Here is a 22,257-nt window from a genome sequence, read left to right as displayed (position 1 = left end):
ACATGACTGCATGCCCATATTGTAAAGTTATCGGTATCGATAACACAATGATTGGCTGCCAGTGTGTACGCGTATTCGGCGAGAACGTACCATTGCAAAACTAAACTTTCTGCATAAAACATACAAAAAAACATTAAACAAATGAAAAACATTGCATTTTAGCAGCTCCTTAATGAGTTTAAGTAAACGTTGTGGTGCATGCGTAAAGTTTAAAGCGAGCAGCTCGTAATTGTGTGTGTGTAAAAAGCCAAAAAAAAAAAAAAAACGTCCGTCGTCGAAAGAGGGGCGAAGGCGAAGAGAAAATGTCACGCAAAGCAGCAGCAGCAGCAGAAAAAGAGTGAAGAAATTACATTTTTTGGGGAAGGAAAAGCGCATGAAAACTCAACAATAACAATATTCAAAGACAGTGTGTGCAAAAAAGGCGCAATTCGCATGACAATGCTTAAAACCTAAACACAAAATTACTACATTGAACACTTCAAACGCGAATCGCGAACGCATAAAAAAAGCAAAGCAAAGGCAACAACAACAACAGCAGCAACAACAAAACGAAATAAGAAGTTGTTGTAAGTCAAAGAGAGGCAGGCAGACACCTGCAAGTGCACGGAGGAGCGATGAAAACAACTGAACTGGTCCTGGGGAGGCGCCTAACTACAACTGCAACAGCTCTCGTACAGTTCTCGTTCTTGGATTTGGGCTACTTGAATGTCGTCGTCGTCGGCCACTGAATTCTTGTTGTTGTTGTGTTGTTGGCTCTCAGTTGCAACAGGAACAGGAACTGGGGTCTTTGACGTACTCCTCTCTCCACTGGCACAATGCAAAGCTTGGACTCATCATGTCAAGAAGCAGACGTAAGTAGCTCTTCACCCTCCCCTCCCCTTCTCACAAAAAAAAATTCGTTCACATGTCGCAACTCATTTTTGGGCGCATTTCTTTATTCTTTTCTTTGTGTTATCGCCGCTTGCAGTTCATCATAAATGACACGCTTAAGAAGCTAAAGGGCGACAATCCACTAAATGCGAATGCCCAAGGATTGGCGCACGCCGCTGTTCAACAGCAATTCGTTTACCAAGCGACGCAGAGTTCGCCCCAGCCACAAACACAGCAGCAACAGCAACTGGGACAGCAGTCGTATCATCAGTTGCACACAGTGCTGCAGGCCGCATGCTCTCCCACGCTCTCCATCAACAACAATCAGCAACAGCAGCAGCAGATTTCCTCTGCTCCAGTTACGGTTAGCTTCCCCACCAGTAGCAAATCGTTTCTGGAGACAAGTCTGCTGCAAGCGATACCTCAGATACCAGCGCAACCGCCAATCTGCATCTTCGACGATGATGATTCACCCACGGATTTACCGGCGGGCGGCGGCAACATTGTCATACTCACAGAGCAGCAATCGCATGTGCCGCTGGCTGCCACAACGCCGAGTGGTGGATTGCCGTGCACGGCAATTACGATAGCCCCATCGCCATCATCGTGCTCCTCGTCCACAACGACGTTATCGAACTTCAATTCGATCACGTCACCGTCGCCGGTAGTTCCTGACCTGCTCTTGTCCACGCCGCCGGGCATTAATTCCAGCTTGAGCAACAACAATAACAATAGCACGCCCTCCAACACTTCGCATATTTTTCAACACCTGCAGCAATCGCACAGCAGCAGCAGCAATAACAATAATAATAATAACAATAATAATAATAACAATAATAATAACAACAATAATAATAATAACAATAGTAAGAAGGCTGATAGGCGACCAGCGTCGAGCAGCTCGAACGCTTCGTCGGGCAGCAGCAGCGGCACCACCAGTCATCACCAAAATCATCATCACTTGCATCATCAGCTGCATAATCATCATGTGCTGTCATCGCCTACATCGTCGCCCAGCAAACGACAGAAAAACAGCAGTAGCAGCAGCAACAGCAAGGAGAGCAGTTCCTCTAGTCGCAATGCAGCTCTAGCGTCTGCATCAGCTCGCTCCAACAGCATTGGCAGCAATACGCTCAGCACCACCTCCGCCACATCCTCCAACTCGAACTCTAGCAAGCGAGAGGCGACGCCAAAGTTCTTCAACATACACGACAAGATCAAGGAACTCTATCTGCAGCTGCTCGGCAATGACCTCAATCATTTTGCGGAAACGGGGGTAAGTTTAGAATAGCATTGTTGTTGCTTCACATAAAAATATCATTCAAATGTGCTTCTTTCTCAGCTAAAGCAGCGCAGTCGCTCGTTCATCCTGGAACGCCTGGTGGAATGCGAGCGTCTCAACACCATTGTGGTCAACCTGTATCCCGGCAACAAGGGCTACTCTCTGGCGCTGCATTATGACGAGCAAGTGGTGCTTAATCCGCTGACAAACGATTGGATTGTCACCGAATCGAGCAGTAACTATCATGAAAACACCTCCGACAAAAGCAGCACTAGTCGCAATAAGGCGCTGGCCGAGAGTGCCAAGTCGCGGCTGGCCGACAGCGATGGCGATGCGGCAACAACAACAGCAACGGCCACTCAACCGGTGTCCTCAAACTATGGCCTGGTGGAGGTGTTGCGTTGGCCCTATGAGAATGATTTGCTGTTGCAGTGCATCGATCGGGAGCTGCTGCCCGAGTTTCTCATGGATCTACTCAGTGCGGAGACGGTCAGTTTGAATTCGCCGCAGGATGGCAGCGAGGGATCGCGTGTGTATGCCAAACCGAGCGTCTTCTATGCGGGCTGTGTGATTGCGCAAATACGCGATTTTCGCCAGACCTTTGCCACCTCTACGAATATCTGTGATATGAAACACATCCTGCTGCGGCCCAGCAATGCCACGCTCTTTGCGGACGTGCAACAGCTGGGCAGTCTGCTGGGTTGCGCTGCCGCCACCGCCGAGGATCGCCTGGCGCTGGAGAGTCAACTAGTGCTGGCCACCGCCGAGCCGCTGTGCCTCGAACCAGATCCCAGCATTGGACGGCAAGCGATCAACGCACAGCACGAACGACAACGCTTCAATTCGCATGAGATGCGACGGCAGATGAACAAATTCACCCAGGTGGCCATCAATCGCAAGCGCAAACTGGATCAGTTCACACATCACAAGGGTCTCGAGTTGTGCGACTATCTCACCCGTCTACGCCAGCGACCACGGAGCTCTAGCAGCAGCACAGCAAATGCCACGCCCGCCACCGCGCCTAGCAACAATCCCTTGGTGGGCGCCATGCTCTCCTCATTCACATCGAAGGTGCCGCGACGGCCGCTTGAAGTTATACGGCCCATACGGCCGCCGTGTATCGAGTATCCGGCCAACATAAAGGTGCCCGAGCATGTGATTAGTGTGGAGAAATACGCCAAGACTTTTGAGCCGTTGAACGAGTTTAGCGATGCGTGCAAGGAGGGCTGTCAGCCCAACTGTCGCCACAACTTTCAGCCGCAGCTCATCGAGGAGTACGTGCTGGAGACGGAGCGAGAAGCGAGCGAGGGTCGGCGCGCTTTGTACCACATCAAGTTGTCCATCTATCAGCGTCCCTCTGATGCGGAATACCTCGGCGAACTGTATGTGGATCGGGATTATCGCGAGGGCGAGCGCAACGGCGAATCGTGTCGCTTTGCATTGGGCACGCGGGTCCATGCGAATCGTTACATTCAGCAATTCCGCGAGATATTCACTGAGGAGGGACGCAAGGCTGTTAAGATTACGCATCTGATACCCGGACATGTGCCAATTGTTACCCACACTGGGCTGACGAATGAGCAGCGTTTGCTGCTGCAACAACAGCAACAACAACAACAGCAGCAACAACAGCAGCAGCAACAACAGCAGCAGCAACAACAGCAGCAGCAGCAGCAACAACAACAGCAGCAGCAACAACAACAACAGCAGCAACAACAACAACAGCAGCAGCGACAGGCACAGTTCACTCAACAATTGCCGGCGACAGTGCATCATGTGGCGCAAACGCATCCGCTTCCCCGACAACAACTTGTGGCCAAGACAGTCAACAGCACGACGATCAACGCACAGCAGAACTTTCGCCAGCAACAACAGCAACCAATTGCCGCAGCGCAGTTCAACGTTGATGGTCAATTGCAACTACAGCAGCAGCAACAGACGCAAATCGTCAGTGGCAACAACAGCATTTTACAGCAGCAATCGACGCAACAGCAACAACACCCGCAACAGCAACAGCAGTCACAGCATATACAATTGCTGACGTCTAGCGGCAATGCTTCCAATACGACCACTCACCAGGTGAGCTTAAGCAATGGCTCGCTAGTGTTGGTCCAGCAGCAACCGCAGCAGCAGCAACAACAACAGCAATTGGCCACAACGCTGCAGCACTCAGGAATCACAATACAGCCAGCCAATATGCAACAGCAGCAGCAGAAAGTAACAACTGCTCAGCTGAACACTGCCATTGGCGCCAATTCCGCATTGCGTGCCCAGCTCAACTCCAATGTGCCAATTCTCGTAAGTACACCTGCAATGAATATATAGTTTGCTTACTACAAAATAAAAAAATGGGCAAGATGTTAAAAAGAAATGATTCGCCAGAAATATCAAAAAATATTTATATATTACAATCAGATATTTTAGATAGTTATTCATTCTATTTGAACTAAAACTGTAATGATCTATAAATAGAGTATCTTTTGGGTAAATGGAACTCTATATGAACTTGAATGGTTAAGTCATCATTCGGTTTTGCTTATCATGCTAGACTACGATTAGATTCTATCAAACAACAAAAATATGAGCATTATATAAGTTCAAAAAATGTGTGTGAATTCGAATTGAATTTATGACTTGATACTGAACTTTTAAAGAATATATTTATTTTCATTTGTTTAACAGAGCTGGTATATCTTTCGTATAATAGTATATCAGTATATTTAGTATGTCAGACCGTTGATATTACAGAATTCAAGAGTTTATAGTGTTTTAAGTATTATACACATTTTAATAATACAAAATGGTATTATTCATCTACATCAAATTTCACTCTCTTTTTTCCGCACAGCAATCCCAGCTGAAGGCTGCACCGATTGTGAGTACACAACATCAATTGCTGCAGAAGCAGCAGCAACAACAACAGCAGCAGCATCAAATAACTGCCGCAACTAATAACAATATGAACAACAATAACAACAACAGCAACTCGTCGGTGCATCCAAATCCTGCGATCAATGCCATAGTGACCAGTATCATGAACTCTGCCAATCAATACCAGCAGCAACAACATCATCCGCATCCGCACTGTAAGTTACACTTCATAATCAACAAGGTACTCGAAACACAGATTGACTCTTTCCCATTTAACAGCTGGCACGCCGACACCTCCAGGTAACAGCAACAACAATGCGACGACAACGATCAATAGCAGCAATAACAACAACAGCGGTAATGTGACGACAACAACGTTAAAGAATTCGAGCAATGCGTCCATACTCAATCTGCTAAACAGTGCTCCAGCTGCCATGACTAGCACACCTGTGGCCAGTGGCACCTTTACTACTTCGGCGACGGGGCAACAGCAGACGCTGACACTGGTGCAGCATCAGCAGCCAAATGCGCCCAACTCCGTGGATGCCACAACGGCCACCTATGTGCAGACAACACGCGGCACACCGACGTTGGTCACAACACAGCGCAAACAGCCATCGAGCGAAGTGCTGCAGAATCTGCTGAACACCAATCGCAAGATCAACATTGTGGGCGCCGGTGGAGCCACAACGTTTCGCACCAATTCCGCGGGCAATCTGATAGCCGTGAATTTGAACCAGGCTCAAGCCCAGGGTCAGCAGCAGGGCGGCGATGGTAATCAAACGGTGCGCGTGTCCATGTCTGCACTGGCATCACAGCTCGCCTCGCCGCCAGCGATCATGACGAATCCCACCACCAGCTATGGCGCATATACAGTGAGCACGGGCGGCGTCTGCGGCAGCCTCAAGATACTCAATTCGGGTCAGCAGCAACAACAGCAGCGCATACTGAGCACACTGCGCAGAGATAGCACAACGGCGCCACCAAATGCAATTGTTGTGGGCATGGCGGCGCCTTCGCCGGGCAGCGATTCGAACGCTTCGAATGCCAGCGGATTTGCAGTGCCCACGAATCTAGCGTCATCGACTGGCGGTGGCAGCGGCACGCTGAATGCGCTGCTGACGAACGCAGCGACGCCCTCGCCATCTGGATCGGATCATTCGCAGTCATCGCAAACGCATCAGAATCAAGTGCTGCTCGATAGGCTGAGCAATGTCACCTCGAATGTGTCGTCAGTATCGGCTGTGGCCATGCCACACATGTCGCCGCAACAACAGGCGCAGTCGACGCAGCAGCAGCAATTCATAACCAAGACTTTGGTGCACTCACCCGCCCCGTCATCGATACACTCGCCAATGTCTAGTCCGCATCCGCAGCCGTCTGCGTCGCCGCAGCAGCAACAGCAAACAACCACCACGCTCAATCTGCAGGGTATCAATCTGTCGCAGCTGCAAGGAGCCATTTCCAATTTTACTGGCCTGCAGAATGTTCAAGTGCAGATACCCGGCTACGCTCAGCCCATTTCACTGCAGTTCTCTGGCAACAATCTGCATGCACCTGTGCAAGTGCAACAGCAGCAACAACCACAACAGCAACAGGTCACGGCTGGAGGCGGCAATGCAACGGGAACTTTACAACAGGCGCAGCCCCAGCAGCGAAGTGTGCTCGTCTCGGTGCCCGTGTCGACGCAGCAACAGCAGCTGCCCCATACGATAACATTAACGCAACCGTCTGCTCAGCAACAACAGCAGCAGCAACAACAACAGCAGCAACTACAACATGCACCACCCACGGGCACAATCGTTAGTCTGCCGTCGACGGTGGCTGGGACACAAACGGTGGTCATCACAAACAATGCAGCTGGCAGCGCTGGAGGCGCTGGAGGTGGCGGCAATGCCAGTAGCACAGGCGCCACAGCAGCCATGCTCACGCTACCCATTGGTGAGTTTGCCAAGTAGAAACAGTCGTTGCTTACAATGCGTGTGCAATGCGTGCTGCTGGAGCCGACTTTGGCAGCGATTTAGAGACTGAGCAGAGAGATCGAACTCGAACTTGTCCTTAAATGATGCTCGCATTATTCTATAAGTATATATATTTTTTTTCGTATTTTATTCTATTTTATTTATTGAACTTGCTTAATTTGTGTTCTTTTTCTGTTCTCTGTTTTCTCAACTTCAATTTCTGTTCTCTGTTTCGTTTCTCGTTCTCGTTCACGTTTACACAAACCCCATGTTAACACCAATCGTTTCGATCCAAAACTCATCTCAAACTAAAACATTTTTATGTGCCTTGTATCTAACTCATATGCCATCAGTTTGAAGGCGTCTCCGTCTAACCAGGCTCCGCTATAGTTTATAGCTGGTGGCCTAACGGTGGCGCTTCGTTAGCATCTCTTGATACCATACCGAACAAACAGACAGCAGATTCATTGTAACCTAAAACAAAACAACCAAAAAAATCTCCCCGCACACTCGTTCTGCTCTCTTTGCTTGCAGCTCAAATAGTCGGTCCTGGCGTACAGAAAATCAATCCTCAAACAATACGTACCTCAAGCGGTGTTGGTGGTGTGGGTGTCGTTGCCACAACAGCCTCCGCAGCAATGCAGCCGCGAGCACGCAACGTTCAGGTTGTGGGCACCAAACAGATGGCCAGTAACAGGCAATTGCTCACGACGCAACGCCAGATCGGTGGCTCCACCTTAAAGATTGCCACAACGCCCGTGAATGGTAAGTCAGTTCGATTAGCTAGATTTGTCAGTCTTACACATTTATTAGAATTCAATTCATCTTAATGCAGCCAATGCCGTTAGCAATAGCACAAATCTGAGTGCCGGACCGATTGTGATGTCAACGCAAAAGTTGCAGCTGAAGACAGTCAAGGCGTCGACGCAGCAACCACAGCCAGCGCAACAACAGCAACCACAACAACAACATCGAATACTCAACCAGGGCACTGCCTCGGCCTCATCGCAAACACTGCCGAGTCCCAGCCAGGTGCAGGTGCAGCATCAGCAAGTGCAGCACATTCAAATCGCTGGACGCAATGCTGCCACCAGTGCTGCTGTCATCAATCAACGCACACTCTCAGCGCTGGCGGCAGCAAAACAGGCAGCCGTCAATCGACGGCGATCGACCACCGATGTGTCCAAATAAATGTAGGGAATAAGCTCCAAGCCAATATCCAATAGCCCCTAATTATACGAGTTGATGTGATGTGATGGAATGGGCCCAGTACTTGCTAACACACAAAATACAACTACTGAAGTGTGCAATCAACCATACAGGAGCACTATTCATTTTTCGTTAATTGAGTTCATTGAGGAGAGAAGACAAGTAATAAGGCTACGCGTTGTGTATTTGCATGATATTATAGTTTATGGTTACAACTTAAATAGCACTCTACTATGTAGCATACATTGTTTATCCATATATCTACATGTATTTCGATGTGTATAATCGTTAGTATAAATTTCATCAATTATGTGGACTAAACTAACGTATGATGCTGCTGCCGAGATGAAGATGATGCTGAAGCCGTATGTGATCAATCGACATATAGCAGCTCATTAAATACAATATGCAAAAAGACCTCTCAATAAGCTGGAGTTGCGTCTGCGCTTAAGTTTAAAGTGTCCCCCATTTGCAGAGTACTCTGCAAAAAATTACAAAACGAATTAGGTGTAAAGCTCTTATTAATTAATATTTATCTAATTGTACATAATAATTGTTTCAAATATATATATATGTATACATTTATATATATATAATCGTGCGCTGAAACGCCATGTCAACAATGTCTATCAATTTGGCTCTCCAACTCCAATTTGTTACACCTTAAGTCTAGTTACATAAGCTTGCGTGCTAACTTTAAGCCTAAAAACGTAAGGCCCTACAATTAGATGGCCCCCTAACGAAAATAAAGCAAAACAAAATCAAGAAAACAAAACAGAAAGCAATAAGATGAAAAACAAAAATTGTAAAATTTGATTGTAAAAGAGAAACTTGGCTAATTATTACGATTTGGATTAGTTACAAATATGTGAACCACTATAATGGTTCACGTCAATCTAAATATAAATATACATACATATGCATATTGTACTATTATGATTATTATTACAATTATTATATTATTATTAATATTACTACAATTATTATTATGATTATTGCTTATTATTTAAATGCTTAACTTAATTTTATATAAAATAAAAAGAATAATTTTAGTTTGTATTGCGAAACAATATAACAACCAACAAATTAAACAAAACAAATTAGTACTCGTACTTCCAACTGCAATTTACATTTTACAAACGAAACAAAAACTTAAACAAAGAAATGTAAAAAATTGAACGCTAAAGTCATGCAAACCAAATTGCAAATTGAAATTAATTTGTAATAGCGCAATGTAATACGAAATTGAAAGTAAATAGGCATGAGATAGTTACCATTTTGAAGGTAACTAGCTCCGATCAACAAATTATACGATTATACAATACATATTTTGTTTATTTTTTTAACTGAGCCTGTTTTTTGTAGCATGAACTAATTTATTTAAGTAACTATTTTAATTATGTTACGACTTTTGCTGTAATTGTAATTGGCATCGTTTGCTTTTGCTGTACAACAAAAATGCCTATATAATACAAAATACCCTATAAAATAACGTAAATTATAAAAAGGAAATGAAAGAAAAAACAGAGATCCCCCAACTATACACACGCATACACTCAAGAATAATTTACTCAATGTTAATATTATTAATAATAATAATAAATGTGATTTAAGAAAGAAAACATGGTACTACCTAAAAAATTATAAATGTTACGATAAAAGAAAAGAGAACCAGGTAGTCAAGGCTGGAATTGCGTACGAGTCCGTATCTGGAGCAGCTCCAGAAAATGAAGACAGAAGCAAAAATTTTAAATATATGAATACATAAGACGAGTAATACAGATCAATCTGAAAAAGCAGCATAAGCTATTAACTACCTATTAACATAAATGTAACTTCAATTCAATAACTGCTTATCTAAATACCTGACGTAGAATCTTTTTCTTTTAAAGTATACATAAAGCAAAAACTGATTACGTTTAAAGACATAAAGAAAAAAAACGATACTTACTTTCGAGAGAACTGAAATTAAAGCGCCGATAAAAGTCACTCGATGTCGTGGATAGTAAGTAAAATGCATCCATGAAAGACTTCTAATAAATCAAATATAAAAGTACTACTATGTATGTATCAAATTACAAAATGTGTGCTACAAATTTAGGAACTGCACAGCCGAACCCACGTTTATATTTACGAATGAAGACAACAGAAACATTTATTACATAAACTGATATTAGCTGAGATACATTATCAGTGTCCGGCTAGCCAGTGCTGCGTTCAAGCAATAAATTGGGATAGAAACGCAAACCCTCAACGGACTCATCACGGCAAACTTTTCCCAATCGCTCTGCCACCAAGAAACGCTCCTTGGCCAAAAGAAGCGAAATGCCCAGTTGTTTGGCCAGCTCCTCCACTGCCAGAGACTCGGCCGCCGTAACTTTCTCCAATGTATCAATGGCAATCAGTTCGTCATCGTGTGATTCGAGTTGCAGGACCATTGCTCCGCTGGGAAAACGACGAAGTTTGATTGGTCCACGCAGTTGCTCACAAGCATGCAACAGATCCTCTGGAGAAAGAAGCTCCAGACCACGAGCACGATTGACACGACAATAGACATCGGCCAGCGACATCATGCCACCGTGTTCCTGGATCAAAAGCAGATTATTTAGTATTCATTATTACTAAGATTGCTTATTACTTACTTCAATGGGGTCCAATAGCATCTCGCAAATCTGCTGTGCCAAGCTGTTAAAGTAGGCTGTATTGCTGGTAAAGTTGTCTCGAGTTACAGGATCATCAATTCCTAGGCTGAGCAGATATGACTTGAATCGCACTGTTTCGTCATCAGATATTTCACCTTTTTGTTCACGTATCTTGCTACTAATACTTTTCGATATTCCAACCATATCCTTGGCCATGGCCATTAGAACACTGAGATCCTGGAACGCGAGCGCTATATTCTCATCTGTTGCCTTGGCTTTCGCTTCCAGATGACGTTCTATGCCACCAATACCAGTGCGCTTTTGAATTCTTGCCAAGCGATCGTTGACATTGCCCAAGGGTGCCGGACTCTTTAGTATTGTCTCGTTGGTTAGTGAAATTTCCCAAACCTTTGCCGTCAATGTTTCGCGTAGAGCGCTGTGAAACTCAACGCTTAGTCCGTTTTTGCCCGAAAGCTTAATATGAGCCGCACGACTTGTGTCCAAAGGACCAGGTGCTTTGTTGACGTCTGGTGGTCGCAGATGCATTATAATACGCGTTTTGCGACCAAAGAAATTTGAGGTAGTTTCTTCTTCGCTGAGTGACAACACATAGCTAAGTGGCAAGCAAAGTGTAACGGCTGCTCGAGCTATCTCACCAGGGCGTCCCCAGAAGAGTCTGTGAGTAGTTAGCACCACTTCTCCATCCTCGAAATCCGTCTGTAAGCAAATGGCGTCATAGGAGAAGTGAATAATAATTAATGAGTGCTGTGATGATGTGAGCTACCTTTTGGTCACCATCGTAAATCTTCACATTACGGTCACGGCTAACAAAGGATTCGCTTTCCACAAGTCGGGCTTGCTCATAGACAAAGCGATTCATAGTTTCCTAACTAAATCTTTAGTTACTACTGTTTTTGTTTTGGATTACTATATATCACAATATTGGAGCTAAATGGCAGTTTTGATTCACGGCCAGGGTGACCGTAAGTGGGATTTCAAAATATGGTATTTGATGTACAAAATATACTACTTATCTAATTACTATATTGGTCACTCTTTTATAGGGACGGAACAATTTTCGAAAAAGATGTGCGTTATTATAAGTACTAGTTAAAAAAAAAAAAAAAAGTTCGTAGTCGTCTTCTTTCTTTGAATTTGTTTTTATTGAAGTGTTAAACTTCAATAAGATTTTTTTACATAAAATAAGGATTTAGATAAAATTACTTACAAATACCAATATGCGTGATAAAGTGTACGAGCTATAAATAGTAAACACGATATATCGAAATATTTCCGACAAATATTAGTATATTTTGCAATTCGGTATGCGGTCACGTTGTTCCAATAGCAAAATTTTCAGCAACAGATGGAAATCTGTGTTTTCGTGCTGTTTTTTTTGTGATAAATTTATTAATAAACGCTTTTTGGCTTTTCCAACGGGAAAAATGACGTGCCTAAATTGACGGGCTTATGTAATAATAATGAAGCAGTGTGCGCGCATTGAGAATTGAATATTCTGCCTTACATCGATCACCGGATACGGATTACAACAAACAGTAAAAGCTTTGAATATTCATTTTATGAATTATTATGACAGCCACAGCCAGCGAGGCAAGCAAAATGCTTGAGGCAGCATTGCAACAAATGGATGGCATTATTTCAAATTCGACAACAGCGAGCGTTGGTCCGACAACTCAGATACAGGCTCAAATAATACCGGGAGCAGCAACGGCAGCCTCATTAACGAGCTTTTGTGAGCGTAACTTGATTTCGGCCACAAATGTTTTATCAACAGCCAAGACATTGGCGCTGGCTTTGCAACAGGTGAGTCAGTGTAGTTGTGATTTAATCGCTACCAATTAGTTACTGTCGCATCGTTGTTGTTTTAGGTGGGCTTAGCGGCGCCAGCACCTGACCCCGTAACCGCGGCAATCATAAGCGATTGGTTGGAAACGCATATTCCACGCCAGGATTCTGATGAGCGAATGCGACGTTTGCAACGCGATAAGGAAGGATTGGCGCTGCAGTATCAAATGCTTGCGGAACGCGTCTCCGAGCAGGCAGACAGAATAATCGAACTAGAAGGCTTGCTAACTGACAAGTCGCAACAATTGTGCACCAAGGAGGAGCAATTGCAACGTCAAATGATATCGAGATCGGCGTTGGAGACTCAAAAGCTGGAATTGATGAGTGCCTTAAGTGAACTCAAACTGCACCGCGCTGCCTTGGAGTGTGAGAACGAGCTGCATGCCAATGATAGTACTACGATGCCCTATGGCAGTATGGGAAATCTCAATCAAAAGGGATACGCAGCTGATGGTTCAATGGCACCGAAAACTCCACCCTCGGCTTTGCGTCATCAGATCAAGCCGCAATTTCATAGTTTACCACGCTCACATGGCGCAGCCAACAAACAGCGTCTGCCACCCAACAATAATAATAACAATAGCCGTGTGCTGGATGTCAATGCCAACAGCAGCGGGAAGCAGCGTAATGTGGCATTCGCTTCCAACGAACAAATTCTAATTGACGACAGTGTGCTGAGCGTTGATGGTGCTGCTCCAATTGGTGACGATATGTCCATGTACTCGAGCTTTAGATCGCAATCACAGATGACACCATCGCCCAAGCTTCGGGATCGGTCTGTGCGTGGCATTCGCAATATATTGGGAAAGCTGCGACGCAGCAACAGCAGCAATTGTGAACTGACTGCACTGGAGCAAGCAGAACCCGATGAGTTTCGACGTGGTGGCGCGCGAGCAACAGCAGGCGGTCGCATCGAATGGAGCGCTCAGACGCCACTGTTTAGCGACGCGACCAAACATTACAGCAGCTGGAATGCACAGGAAGTGTGCAATTGGCTGACGCATATGGGCCTGGGCTGCTATCAAGATAATTGCAGGTTAGTCTTCTTTGTATTTCCGAGCAAAAGCAAAATTATTTATGAATATCATTACTTGCAGAAAGTGGCTGAAGAGCGATCCAAGCGTGTGCTTCTTTACCGCATCGCCCGTGGACATTGAGCGTGAACTTCACCTTAAATTGCCTTTACATCGCAAAAAAATCTTGTTGGCCATTGACGATATAACAGGCAAGGAGTTTGATGAGCTCACACTCAAAGCGGCCAACTTGGATGCTGCTTGGGTGCTACGCTGGCTAGATGACATTGGTCTGCCCCAATATAAGGACTACTTCCTACAGGCCAAAGTCGATGGTCGCATGCTACATCGCTTGACCCTCGAAGACCTCTCGCAGCTGCATGTTAGCTCATGCTTGCATATTGCATCCCTACGCTGCGGTATTTTGTGTATGAGGCGCTTATCCTGGGACGCAGAGGGATTGATTCGCCGCTCCACGAAATTAAACGATAGCAACGATGAAGCCACTAGCTCAGATAAGGAGAGTGTTGATCTATGGACTGCACACCGCGTTATGGAGTGGTTGAAAACCATCGACTTGTCGGAGTACGCACCAAACTTACGTGGTGCTGGTGTCCATGGTGCATTGATGTTGTACGAGCCACGATTCAACGCTGATTTGCTCGCGGATTTACTTTCGATTCCGCCGAGTAAATCGTTGCTTCGTCGCCATTTGGCAATGCATTTCAAGGAGCTCGTCGGACGTTTGATCATACATAGCAAACGTGATGCCGAATCAGCTCCTGGCTATTTGCCACTAACGATTACGGCCAAATTAAAGCCACCAAAGCGTTCGCAGTTTACATTGAAACGTCGTAAGAGTACCAAGGGACAGAGCGAAGTCGATTGGACTGACTTAGTATGTCCCATGAATGCCGTTGTGCCAGTCACTTTTACTACGGATTCGGGAAAAGATCACGAAGGCTCGTTGAGCTCTAATTGAGCGGATGCAAGAGCGACACTGGAGAGCTATGTATGTAAGCCAATAATTGCGGATATCGCAACATATTGTTAATCTAGTTTTAAGCAAACGCCAGAAACTGACCCTGAAACGGATAAACTGCCCCGATCGATAACGAAAAACCAAACATACCGACATACTAATCAACAACACGACAATAAACTGTATTAGCAAAAGAATTTAACTTCCCACTGAAAGCAATATATGCATTAGGACCAAAAAACAAAATAACGAAAAACCCGAAACGATCAATTACGTATTAACCATGCAGGTTGCTAAACGCACAACATTTATACTATAATTAACATTTATGTATACATTTTGATAAATGTGCACTTTTATATACATATTCTATATACTAACATAAGAAGACTGGAACTTTTTAACGTCTTCCAAAAGAAAAAGCATATTGACGAGAACTGAAGTATTTGAATGAGCATCTATAACCAATCTGGAAAACAAAGCCAAAGTCTGGCATAATGCACAAATTTAGAGTGTTTTTTTTTTTATTATTATTATATACTAACCATTAATTGTACGTATTCAAAGGATATTTCTAAGGTACAAGTAAATAACGCCTTATACATTTTGTACGGAAGTTTAATTTCCCCCATTGTTATTTCATTTCGAATGGGCTTGTTGTTGGTGTTTTTTTTTTGTCGTGTGAGAAGTACATAATTAGTTAACAATAATAACATAATGACAGTAAGTACTAGAGTTGATGAACGACTAGAGACGTTCCAGCCAGCATGGACGGAATCAACATACTTCGATTGTCTTTGGCAAATCCGCGACAATCCAAAATTCGTAAATCTATCAATCTTTGGCAGTGCTTTTTCGGTGTTAGACTTATTATAAATTCGACTTAGGTGGCTTGATTTGCAGCCGTTTGGGTTGCGCCCAAACCCTCAAGACCCAGACCAATTTGTCCGGCCAACATATTCTCAATGACACGTGTATCGCTATCCTTGCCCGCATGCTTGTCCAGATCGCTTTCGGGTATATGATCCTTCCAGTTGCGGAAGAGGTAGCGCGTAAACTTCTTCAGCTGCCGGAACTTGCAGTAGGTGGCTCCCTCAGCTGATTGCAGTTGCTGCGTTTGTATCAGAAATCCCTTCTCCTTGAATGTCTTCTCTAGCTTCTCGCGTTGCTTGGAGCGTCGCGATGAACGTCGCTTGGTCGCGGCAACCACAGCAGCCGGAGTTGGACTCGAAAATGTGCGTTGTGGCAGTTCTTCGGTGCGCTTGTGATAGTCCTCCGGATGTGGTGTTGATAGTCGCATGGGGCTGTGCGAACTTGAGTAGCAGGAAGGGCTTTGCGGCTCAACGGGCACCAGACTGCTGGACATAAGCAGTGACGAGGTGGGCGACTCTGGTGGTATGTGCAACAGTTCCAGACTGAGATCCGTCGACGGTGGTGGAATATCGATGTAGAGCTTGTTGTCACTGCTGCCATTTGAGGATATTGAATGCGACTGCGATTGTGTCTGTTGTTGCTGTTGCTGCTGATCCCGGGAGATGAACTCGTAGCCACGCATGCTGCGATCCCCGGTGCCGTTGTAATAGCGATAATTGCCCTCCGCATCCACAGAGAGCATTTTCTTCTCCTGCAACGTCGGCTTGGCACCGCCCGTAAATTTAAACTTGCAAATGCTGACCTCTGTCGATGGGCTGGACGAGTGTTCAGCGGGCATGGGTGGTATAAAGATTGCTGAGCGTTTGCGCTTGCGCATGGCAGGTGGTGTCACCGCTTCTGGTGACTGTTGCTGTTGCTGCTGTTCCAGCGGCTCTCGCTTGGCAGCTGGCGATGCAGCGGCAGTTGGTGCTGTGGGATTCATGTTGGCAAAGAATCCATTTGGTATGGGTATCTTAAGGGCTAGCTGATTGTCTTTTTCAATGGTCTCCACGGGCAAACCCAAGCGACAGGTTTCCATTATCTGCTGGTAATACAATCCCATCGGCTTCAGCAGCAGCTTGGCGGAGATTCTCGACTTTTTATCCTCCGTAAATTCCAGCGAGAAAGGCTTGTTATCCTCTGGCCTGTAAAAGTCGGCTGTTGCATTGAGGTCCGTGGAGGGTCGCTCGCTGTCCCCACTAGAGATGGAGTAGCGATCGCTGGACTGATCTCGCATGCACAGATTCAGTGGCTCATCCACCAGGTTGACAAATCCCGCAGCTGGAAGTGTGTTAGGTCCGCTGCGCTGGGAAAGCAAAGCCGGAGTCGACTTCAAATCAGCAACAGCTGGAAAATGTTGAGCCGACGTTGTTGCTGTGGTTGCAGTTGCTGGTGTCGCTGGTATAATGGTGCCATAGTTCTTGTAGATCAGATGACAGATGTCCGCCTTCTTGGGCTTGCGTCCGCGTCGGGGCTTGTAGTTGTCCAGTGTGATCTCGCCCATGTACGGCAGATCGGCATACTTCATGGCGCTCCGCTTCGGATTGGGAAGAGGCACCTCTCGCAACGGTTCCAGCAACGTGACAGCTGGCGGCGGAGGCGGTGCTACAGAGGTGGCTACCGCAGTTGCCACTGTGCTCTTCTTGGCCTCCTTGCAGTTGGCCTGCGCCTGCTGCTGTCGTTCCGCGTTGCGCTGAATCTCCGCGATCTTGCGCAGCCAGCTGCGCACATTCTCATGCGAATGATTCGTGGTCGGTGGCGCCGCTTTGACCACGGGCGCCTCGACTGGCATTGTGCGTGCCGCCGACACTTGGCGACCCTGAGTGGCCTCGTAGTGGGCAGCGTATTCGGCGGGCAGAGCTTGATGATGGAAGCGCAGCTTCATGGCACCATTGGCATTCGAACGTTTCTTGGACTTGCTCTGACGTGTGGCTCGCTGTGTTGCAACCGCAACAGAGACTGCTGCTGCTGATGGCGATGAAGCGAATTCATCCAGTGGCTGTGATCGCTGTTGCTGCACTTTGCGTCCGTTCATCAGGTTCGCCTTGAGCTGCTGCTTCGTCAATGTGCTGCATTGTGCTCCATTGTGCACTGCCACTGGGACTGCCTGTTGTTCCTCGGTCTTGCGTGCCAGCAGCGTCTTGAAGGGGTAATCCTGATCCTCATCGTGCGGATCGTTGCTGGCTCCGTGCGAGATTAGCGGATCATCGGAGCCCTGCAGCAGCAGTTTTGTGCTGTTCAACTCGAGACGCAGACGTTCATTCACTGCCGTTTGCTGCCACAATTCCGACTCCAAGTTGCTACCGCTGTCCACCTCCAGTTTGATGTTGGTAAGCAGGTCATGTGAGAGCTTCTGGAACTTGGGCACCACCATGCTGGTGCACATTTGTGCTTTATTATTGTTGACTGCAGTTGTTGTGTGCCGATTACTGATGTTGTTGTGGTTGTGGTTGTTGTTGTTGTGTTGTGGCTCACAAGCATTGAAGGCGATGGCCTCTTCGCGCGTTAGATCCTGCATGCTCCTCACTGCCAATGATAAGAGATAAGCACAATGAATTAATCAGTATTCCCAAGTTGATCACACACACGCACACTTTGCTTGTTTTCGTTGGTCAAGCACGCTACGCCGGCAGACACTTTTCCGTCGTATCCGTATCCGTCTCTGTCTCTGTCTCTGCCTCTATATCTCAGTCTATGTCTCTATTGGCGGCACCGCGGGCAATCTATTTAAATGCTCTGCGAACTGGCAAGTGGCGCTGTATCTGACACACACACTCTCTCTAGCACACACACACATACACACACACACACACACAATCGTAGAGAGAGACAGCGACGCATTTCGCTCTGAAATCTTTGAGATTTTGTTGTTGTGCATGTGAAATTCGATTCCCGTGGGGGGAAAGTATGCCCATAAATGGCTTAAACACACTTGGCTATTTCAAGATTCGCATTTTCAAGGGACACCGAGTCGAGGCCATGATAACAACAATTCCTGGCGACGTATTTAATTACATGAATTTCATTCTTAAGATTACATTTTTCTTCTCCATAATTGTATTGTAAATATTACCTTTTGTGTGTGTTGTTTTGTTTGTTTGTTTTTTTTTTATTTTTTCTTTAAATTTATTATTATTATGGTTTGACTTTTAGCCTGAGTCAGAGAGTCAGTCCAACAGCTACGCCCGCCTATCGAAATGGCAACGGAAACGACAACTAACGGCTAACGCAATCGCAGCATCGCCACCGCACGCGTACGAGAATACATCGTGTTGACATCCAAAACTCAACTAGTTGTGGGAAAGTCACTAAAAGCATCTTTTTTGTTGAAAATATGCTCCTTAGATGGATCGCAGCCGGAGACGGACGCAGACGCAGTTACGGGGCGATGACGATGACGCTGCGATGCGACGGAGAGCAACAGCAAAAGCAAAAGCAACGGCAAAGGCAAAGCACACACACCCCACACACAATAGAAGAAAATAGCGCGGACGTAGACGTGGACATAGACATGGATGTGTGTGTGTGTGGCTGTTGAGCAAACCAAAATGAAAATCAAATTAAATTCTTCTGCCGCTCTTCGCATGCTTGTGTGTTATAGTACTAGGTATAGTAGTCATCGGGCAGCGGTGCGTTGTCGTGTCCGTATTTAACGCCAAACACGAAGATAATTTCTTCGTGTATTCATTTTTTAGAAAAATTCAACTTGTTGCCGTCGCGTTGCTTTTGCGGCCATAAACCAACAAATTCCAACCTTCCCTCCTCCTTGGCAGCACATCCCCCCGAACCTGACAATAACGTAACGCCAAAAAAATAAAATAAATAAAAAGAAAATATAGAGAAAATGTGGAAAATTCATTTCGATTCCGCACGATCGTTTCATTCATGAACTCATTATTACTATTGTTTTTCTTTGCGCAATCCATACACCTAAGAATTTCTTAATGGAAATCAACAGCTTAAATTGTGTTAGTCTGTCATAGCCTCCAAGTTGCAGAGTCAATTTGAAGGGAAAATTTATTGTTGATTTGCATTGATATCCAAATTAAGTGATTTTGAGGCGCAAAGAACAATTCTCACTCTTCACCCTCATAAATATTTAAACAGCATAGTTTTAAGCTTGGCGTAGGCATAGTTAATTAACTGCAACAATTAATTAATCATAGAGACACTATGATGTGGCGCCATCTAACAGACGTTGCCTATATAGTTTAGTTGTCTTCAGCTAAACGAGTAAGTTTGGTAAGTTTTTTAATTCACAATGCAGGAAACACGGTATATCTTTGTCGATCACTCTGTAATCTACACTGCAATATTCTCATTTATTTATGTTTGAGATAATTCTCTTAGTTCTAAGTAAGATGTACAGCAGCTGCGTTGTTCAAGGTGTGCGCGATTCCCGAGTTCGTAATGCTGCTACGCATAGGTGGATCGCTCAGTTGATGGCGTTTATTAATAGCATTAAATGTCCGAGACTTCTGGTTAGGGCAACTCAGATTTGCCTTGCGTCTGGTTAGGTGTGATTGGCCGTGTGTGTGCTTGTGTTTATGTGTGTGTGCAAAGAGAGACATAGTAGGAGTATTTGTGTAGCGCTCAGCTTATTAGTTTCGGATAAGGAAAAATGCCCTCAAAATAGATGACTCTTTGCGTGTATTTATTTCGGGATGTTCCAATACACATGCTTTGAATTTCAATACGGGCGCGCATCGGAATATAGGTCATAGTGGTTTAATTCGATACGAAAATACACTCATAGACATTTGTGGATATGCAACTAAATGCAGGCAACATAATCCTATCTCGCTATTTATTTATATTGTCGGGTCATGCTCATAAATTAATGTCAATTGTATTCTAATTTTATGAAAGCTCATTTAATGAAGGATCTTCAAATTGCACGTCTAATTTATCCGCCGACTGGTGCACTGCTTGCATTGAAGTACAAGCAGTCCACATAAATACTGCTTGGGCCGAGCTTTAATTGTTTGAGAGTAAATGAACGTTAAAATAAATCTTATTTATAAATTGGACTTACTTTTTATCTCTCATGTTCTCTGTCAATATTTATATACATAACTTACTAGTCCACAAAATTCAAAAGTATTTATTTTCACTATATACATATGTATATAAAAAGCAACGATTTAGCTTAGAAAACATGTAAAGTTCTGATGCCGTGGGAATGTAATGCGAAATTAGCTCAGCGACCACTGAGACTTGCACATGCAGTGAGTTAACCAGAAAAGTTAAGCATTGATAGTAGGTGGGCCAGTTTACAAAAGTAGTGTGTGCATTGCATGGAAGTTGGCTAAAAAAGTGAGCTACTATTTGCATTCTACGAGCTGACAGCAGACAGACCGCAGACAACAGCCGGGCTTACATCACCATCACCATCATCACCAGCAACAGCAACAGCAACAGCAATAACAGCCAACGGCAACAGCAGCAGCATCAGCGGCTTTTCAGTCGTAGGTTGTGGATTGTTGTTGGCCAGAAGTTGCGCCTTGCGTTTGACGCACGAATATTGCACATCTATTTGTTTGCTGCTACTGTCTCAGTTGTGGAATACTACTCACACTAGCACACAGTATGATGAATGTGTGTAGTAGGTACATAACATACATATATTTATAAATGACATTCAATAGCATTTTTATTCAATACCTGCTTACGGGTACGTACATATTTGTATTTATGGCCATAACTGCCACTTTGGCCGCCTACGCGCTGTTAGTTCAAAGAACAGCACAATCACATGCACAGAACAGCTCAGCACAGCACAGTTTAGCAGAAGCACAACAACACGATCACAGCCTCAGCTTCAGTTTTCAGTCTCAGCACATTCATTAGTCTGATGCGATTGTGTCACAATTAAATTAATTGCTTATGTTATCAATAAATTTCAATAGACAAATTGGCTGTGAATATTATATGTGTATTTCTCTTAATAAGGTCTACATTCATCATCAGTGTCTAATAGATGATATCAAATTTGAAATTCTCTTCACGCAAACTAAAAGCCCGCTTCATTTTGCAGTACCACAATGCGCGTCAGCGTACATTTATTCGCGGCGTCGACATTGCGACTGCGACTGCGATTGCGGTTGCAAAACATCTGACGGACGCGAATTCGCATGCGCGCGCAGCTGTTCTGGCCAAACAGAGTTGTCGCCCAAATTAATAGCCATGATATTAAAATTTTTTGAAGAATTGAAATTTGTATACCTCTAATATTGTACATATAGTTCCCATTTAAATTATATTTCTTATTTACAATTTAAGAATACATTTCAAATTAAGCATTCAAAATTACACAATATGCATTCAAAAGATGCATAAATGTAAAACAAATCATTACAAGACCTTTGCATATATTACAGTTTGAGAAGCATTGTATATTGTCTAAAAGTGAATTGTCTAGCTAACGAAGCAGTGCACATAAAGCGAGCAAGCAGTTAACACCCAATATCACTAGCCAACGAAACCTTACAGAGCCAATCAAAGACAGAATGGTTGTTGTGTTTAGTATTTATTCAATGAATAATTTTATAATATTTTTCAAATATAATATTGTACACACCACTATGTGGATAGGTAGTGTTTGTAAATATATTTGTAGTTATAGTGTACAGATTGGGCTAATTTATTT

The 22,257-nt window shown here is 44.6% G+C and overlaps 4 protein-coding genes across 8 annotated transcripts; 2 read left to right on the top strand and 2 right to left on the bottom strand.

Annotated features, from left to right (window-relative positions):
- Positions 1 to 56: 56 nt before the first annotated feature.
- LOC117567960 (uncharacterized) lies at positions 57 to 10,195 on the top strand. Of its 3 annotated transcripts, none has more exons than XM_052005678.1 (7): positions 58 to 851; positions 968 to 2,146; positions 2,213 to 4,450; positions 5,001 to 5,238; positions 5,303 to 6,964; positions 7,519 to 7,749; positions 7,798 to 7,946. In XM_052005678.1, the coding sequence occupies exons 1-7, from the start codon at positions 816 to 818 to the stop codon at positions 7,812 to 7,814; spliced, it is 5,601 nt and encodes a 1,866-aa protein (XP_051861638.1). In that variant the 5' UTR covers positions 58 to 815; the 3' UTR covers positions 7,815 to 7,946. The 3 variants fall into 3 exon arrangements, with proteins under 3 accessions (XP_051861639.1, XP_051861638.1, XP_034104155.2); XM_034248264.2 differs by having other exon boundaries at positions 59 to 851; positions 7,820 to 10,195; XM_052005679.1 differs by lacking the exons at positions 7,519 to 7,749; positions 7,798 to 7,946 and adding an exon at positions 7,338 to 7,512 and having other exon boundaries at positions 57 to 851.
- An 83-nt stretch (positions 10,196 to 10,278) lies between these two features.
- Positions 10,279 to 11,855, bottom strand: LOC117567733 (vacuolar protein-sorting-associated protein 36). The gene is made up of 3 exons (XM_034247899.2): positions 11,620 to 11,855; positions 10,836 to 11,552; positions 10,279 to 10,778 (listed from the first exon to the last, which is right to left on the bottom strand). Exons 1-3 carry the CDS (start codon positions 11,713 to 11,715, stop codon positions 10,395 to 10,397), a joined length of 1,197 nt encoding a protein of 398 aa, XP_034103790.1. The 5' UTR covers positions 11,716 to 11,855; the 3' UTR covers positions 10,279 to 10,394.
- Positions 11,856 to 12,023: 168 nt separating this feature from the next.
- LOC117567732 (liprin-beta-2) lies at positions 12,024 to 15,318 on the top strand. Its single transcript, XM_034247898.2, has 3 exons — positions 12,024 to 12,659; positions 12,725 to 13,737; positions 13,799 to 15,318. The coding sequence occupies exons 1-3, from the start codon at positions 12,426 to 12,428 to the stop codon at positions 14,694 to 14,696; spliced, it is 2,145 nt and encodes a 714-aa protein (XP_034103789.1). The 5' UTR covers positions 12,024 to 12,425; the 3' UTR covers positions 14,697 to 15,318.
- On the bottom strand, positions 15,294 to 21,626 carry LOC117567731 (uncharacterized). 3 transcript variants are annotated; one of them, XM_034247897.2, is made up of 2 exons: positions 21,291 to 21,626; positions 15,294 to 18,134 (listed from the first exon to the last, which is right to left on the bottom strand). In XM_034247897.2, the coding sequence occupies exon 2, from the start codon at positions 18,124 to 18,126 to the stop codon at positions 15,580 to 15,582; it is 2,547 nt and encodes an 848-aa protein (XP_034103788.1). In that variant the 5' UTR covers positions 18,127 to 18,134; positions 21,291 to 21,626; the 3' UTR covers positions 15,294 to 15,579. The 3 variants fall into 3 exon arrangements, with proteins under 3 accessions (XP_034103788.1, XP_034103787.1, XP_034103786.1); XM_034247896.2 differs by lacking the exon at positions 21,291 to 21,626 and adding an exon at positions 18,682 to 19,008; XM_034247895.2 differs by lacking the exon at positions 21,291 to 21,626 and adding an exon at positions 18,201 to 18,404.
- Between the last annotated feature and the right edge of the window lie 631 nt (positions 21,627 to 22,257).

The sequence above is a fragment of the Drosophila albomicans genome, chromosome 3 (genome assembly GCF_009650485.2).
Source record: "Drosophila albomicans strain 15112-1751.03 chromosome 3, ASM965048v2, whole genome shotgun sequence".
In the NCBI taxonomy this organism is placed as follows: Eukaryota; Metazoa; Arthropoda; class Insecta; order Diptera; family Drosophilidae; genus Drosophila; species Drosophila albomicans.
The sequence above is the reverse complement of the archived record's forward strand: the minus strand, read 5'-3'. Positions and strand labels throughout refer to the sequence as shown.

Coding starts and splice junctions, on each gene's coding strand:
- LOC117567960 (XM_034248264.2), top strand. CDS start 816: ATGCAAAGCTTGGACTCATCATGTCAAGAAGCAGAC. Junction 2,147..2,212: donor ATCATTTTGCGGAAACGGGG/GTAAGTTTAGAA, acceptor CTTCTTTCTCAG/CTAAAGCAGCGCAGTCGCTC. Junction 7,750..7,819: donor TGCCACAACGCCCGTGAATG/GTAAGTCAGTTC, acceptor ATCTTAATGCAG/CCAATGCCGTTAGCAATAGC.
- LOC117567732 (XM_034247898.2), top strand. CDS start 12,426: ATGACAGCCACAGCCAGCGAGGCAAGCAAAATGCTTGAGGCAGCATTG. Junction 12,660..12,724: donor TGGCGCTGGCTTTGCAACAG/GTGAGTCAGTGT, acceptor TTGTTGTTTTAG/GTGGGCTTAGCGGCGCCAGC. Junction 13,738..13,798: donor TGCTATCAAGATAATTGCAG/GTTAGTCTTCTT, acceptor CATTACTTGCAG/AAAGTGGCTGAAGAGCGATC.
- LOC117567733 (XM_034247899.2), bottom strand. CDS start 11,715: ATGAATCGCTTTGTCTATGAGCAAGCCCGACTTGTGGAAAGCGAATCC. Junction 11,553..11,619: donor TTTACGATGGTGACCAAAAG/GTAGCTCACATC, acceptor ATTTGCTTACAG/ACGGATTTCGAGGATGGAGA. Junction 10,779..10,835: donor TGCTATTGGACCCCATTGAA/GTAAGTAATAAG, acceptor CTTTTGATCCAG/GAACACGGTGGCATGATGTC.
- LOC117567731 (XM_034247897.2), bottom strand. CDS start 18,126: ATGCAGGATCTAACGCGCGAAGAGGCCATCGCCTTCAATGCTTGTGAG.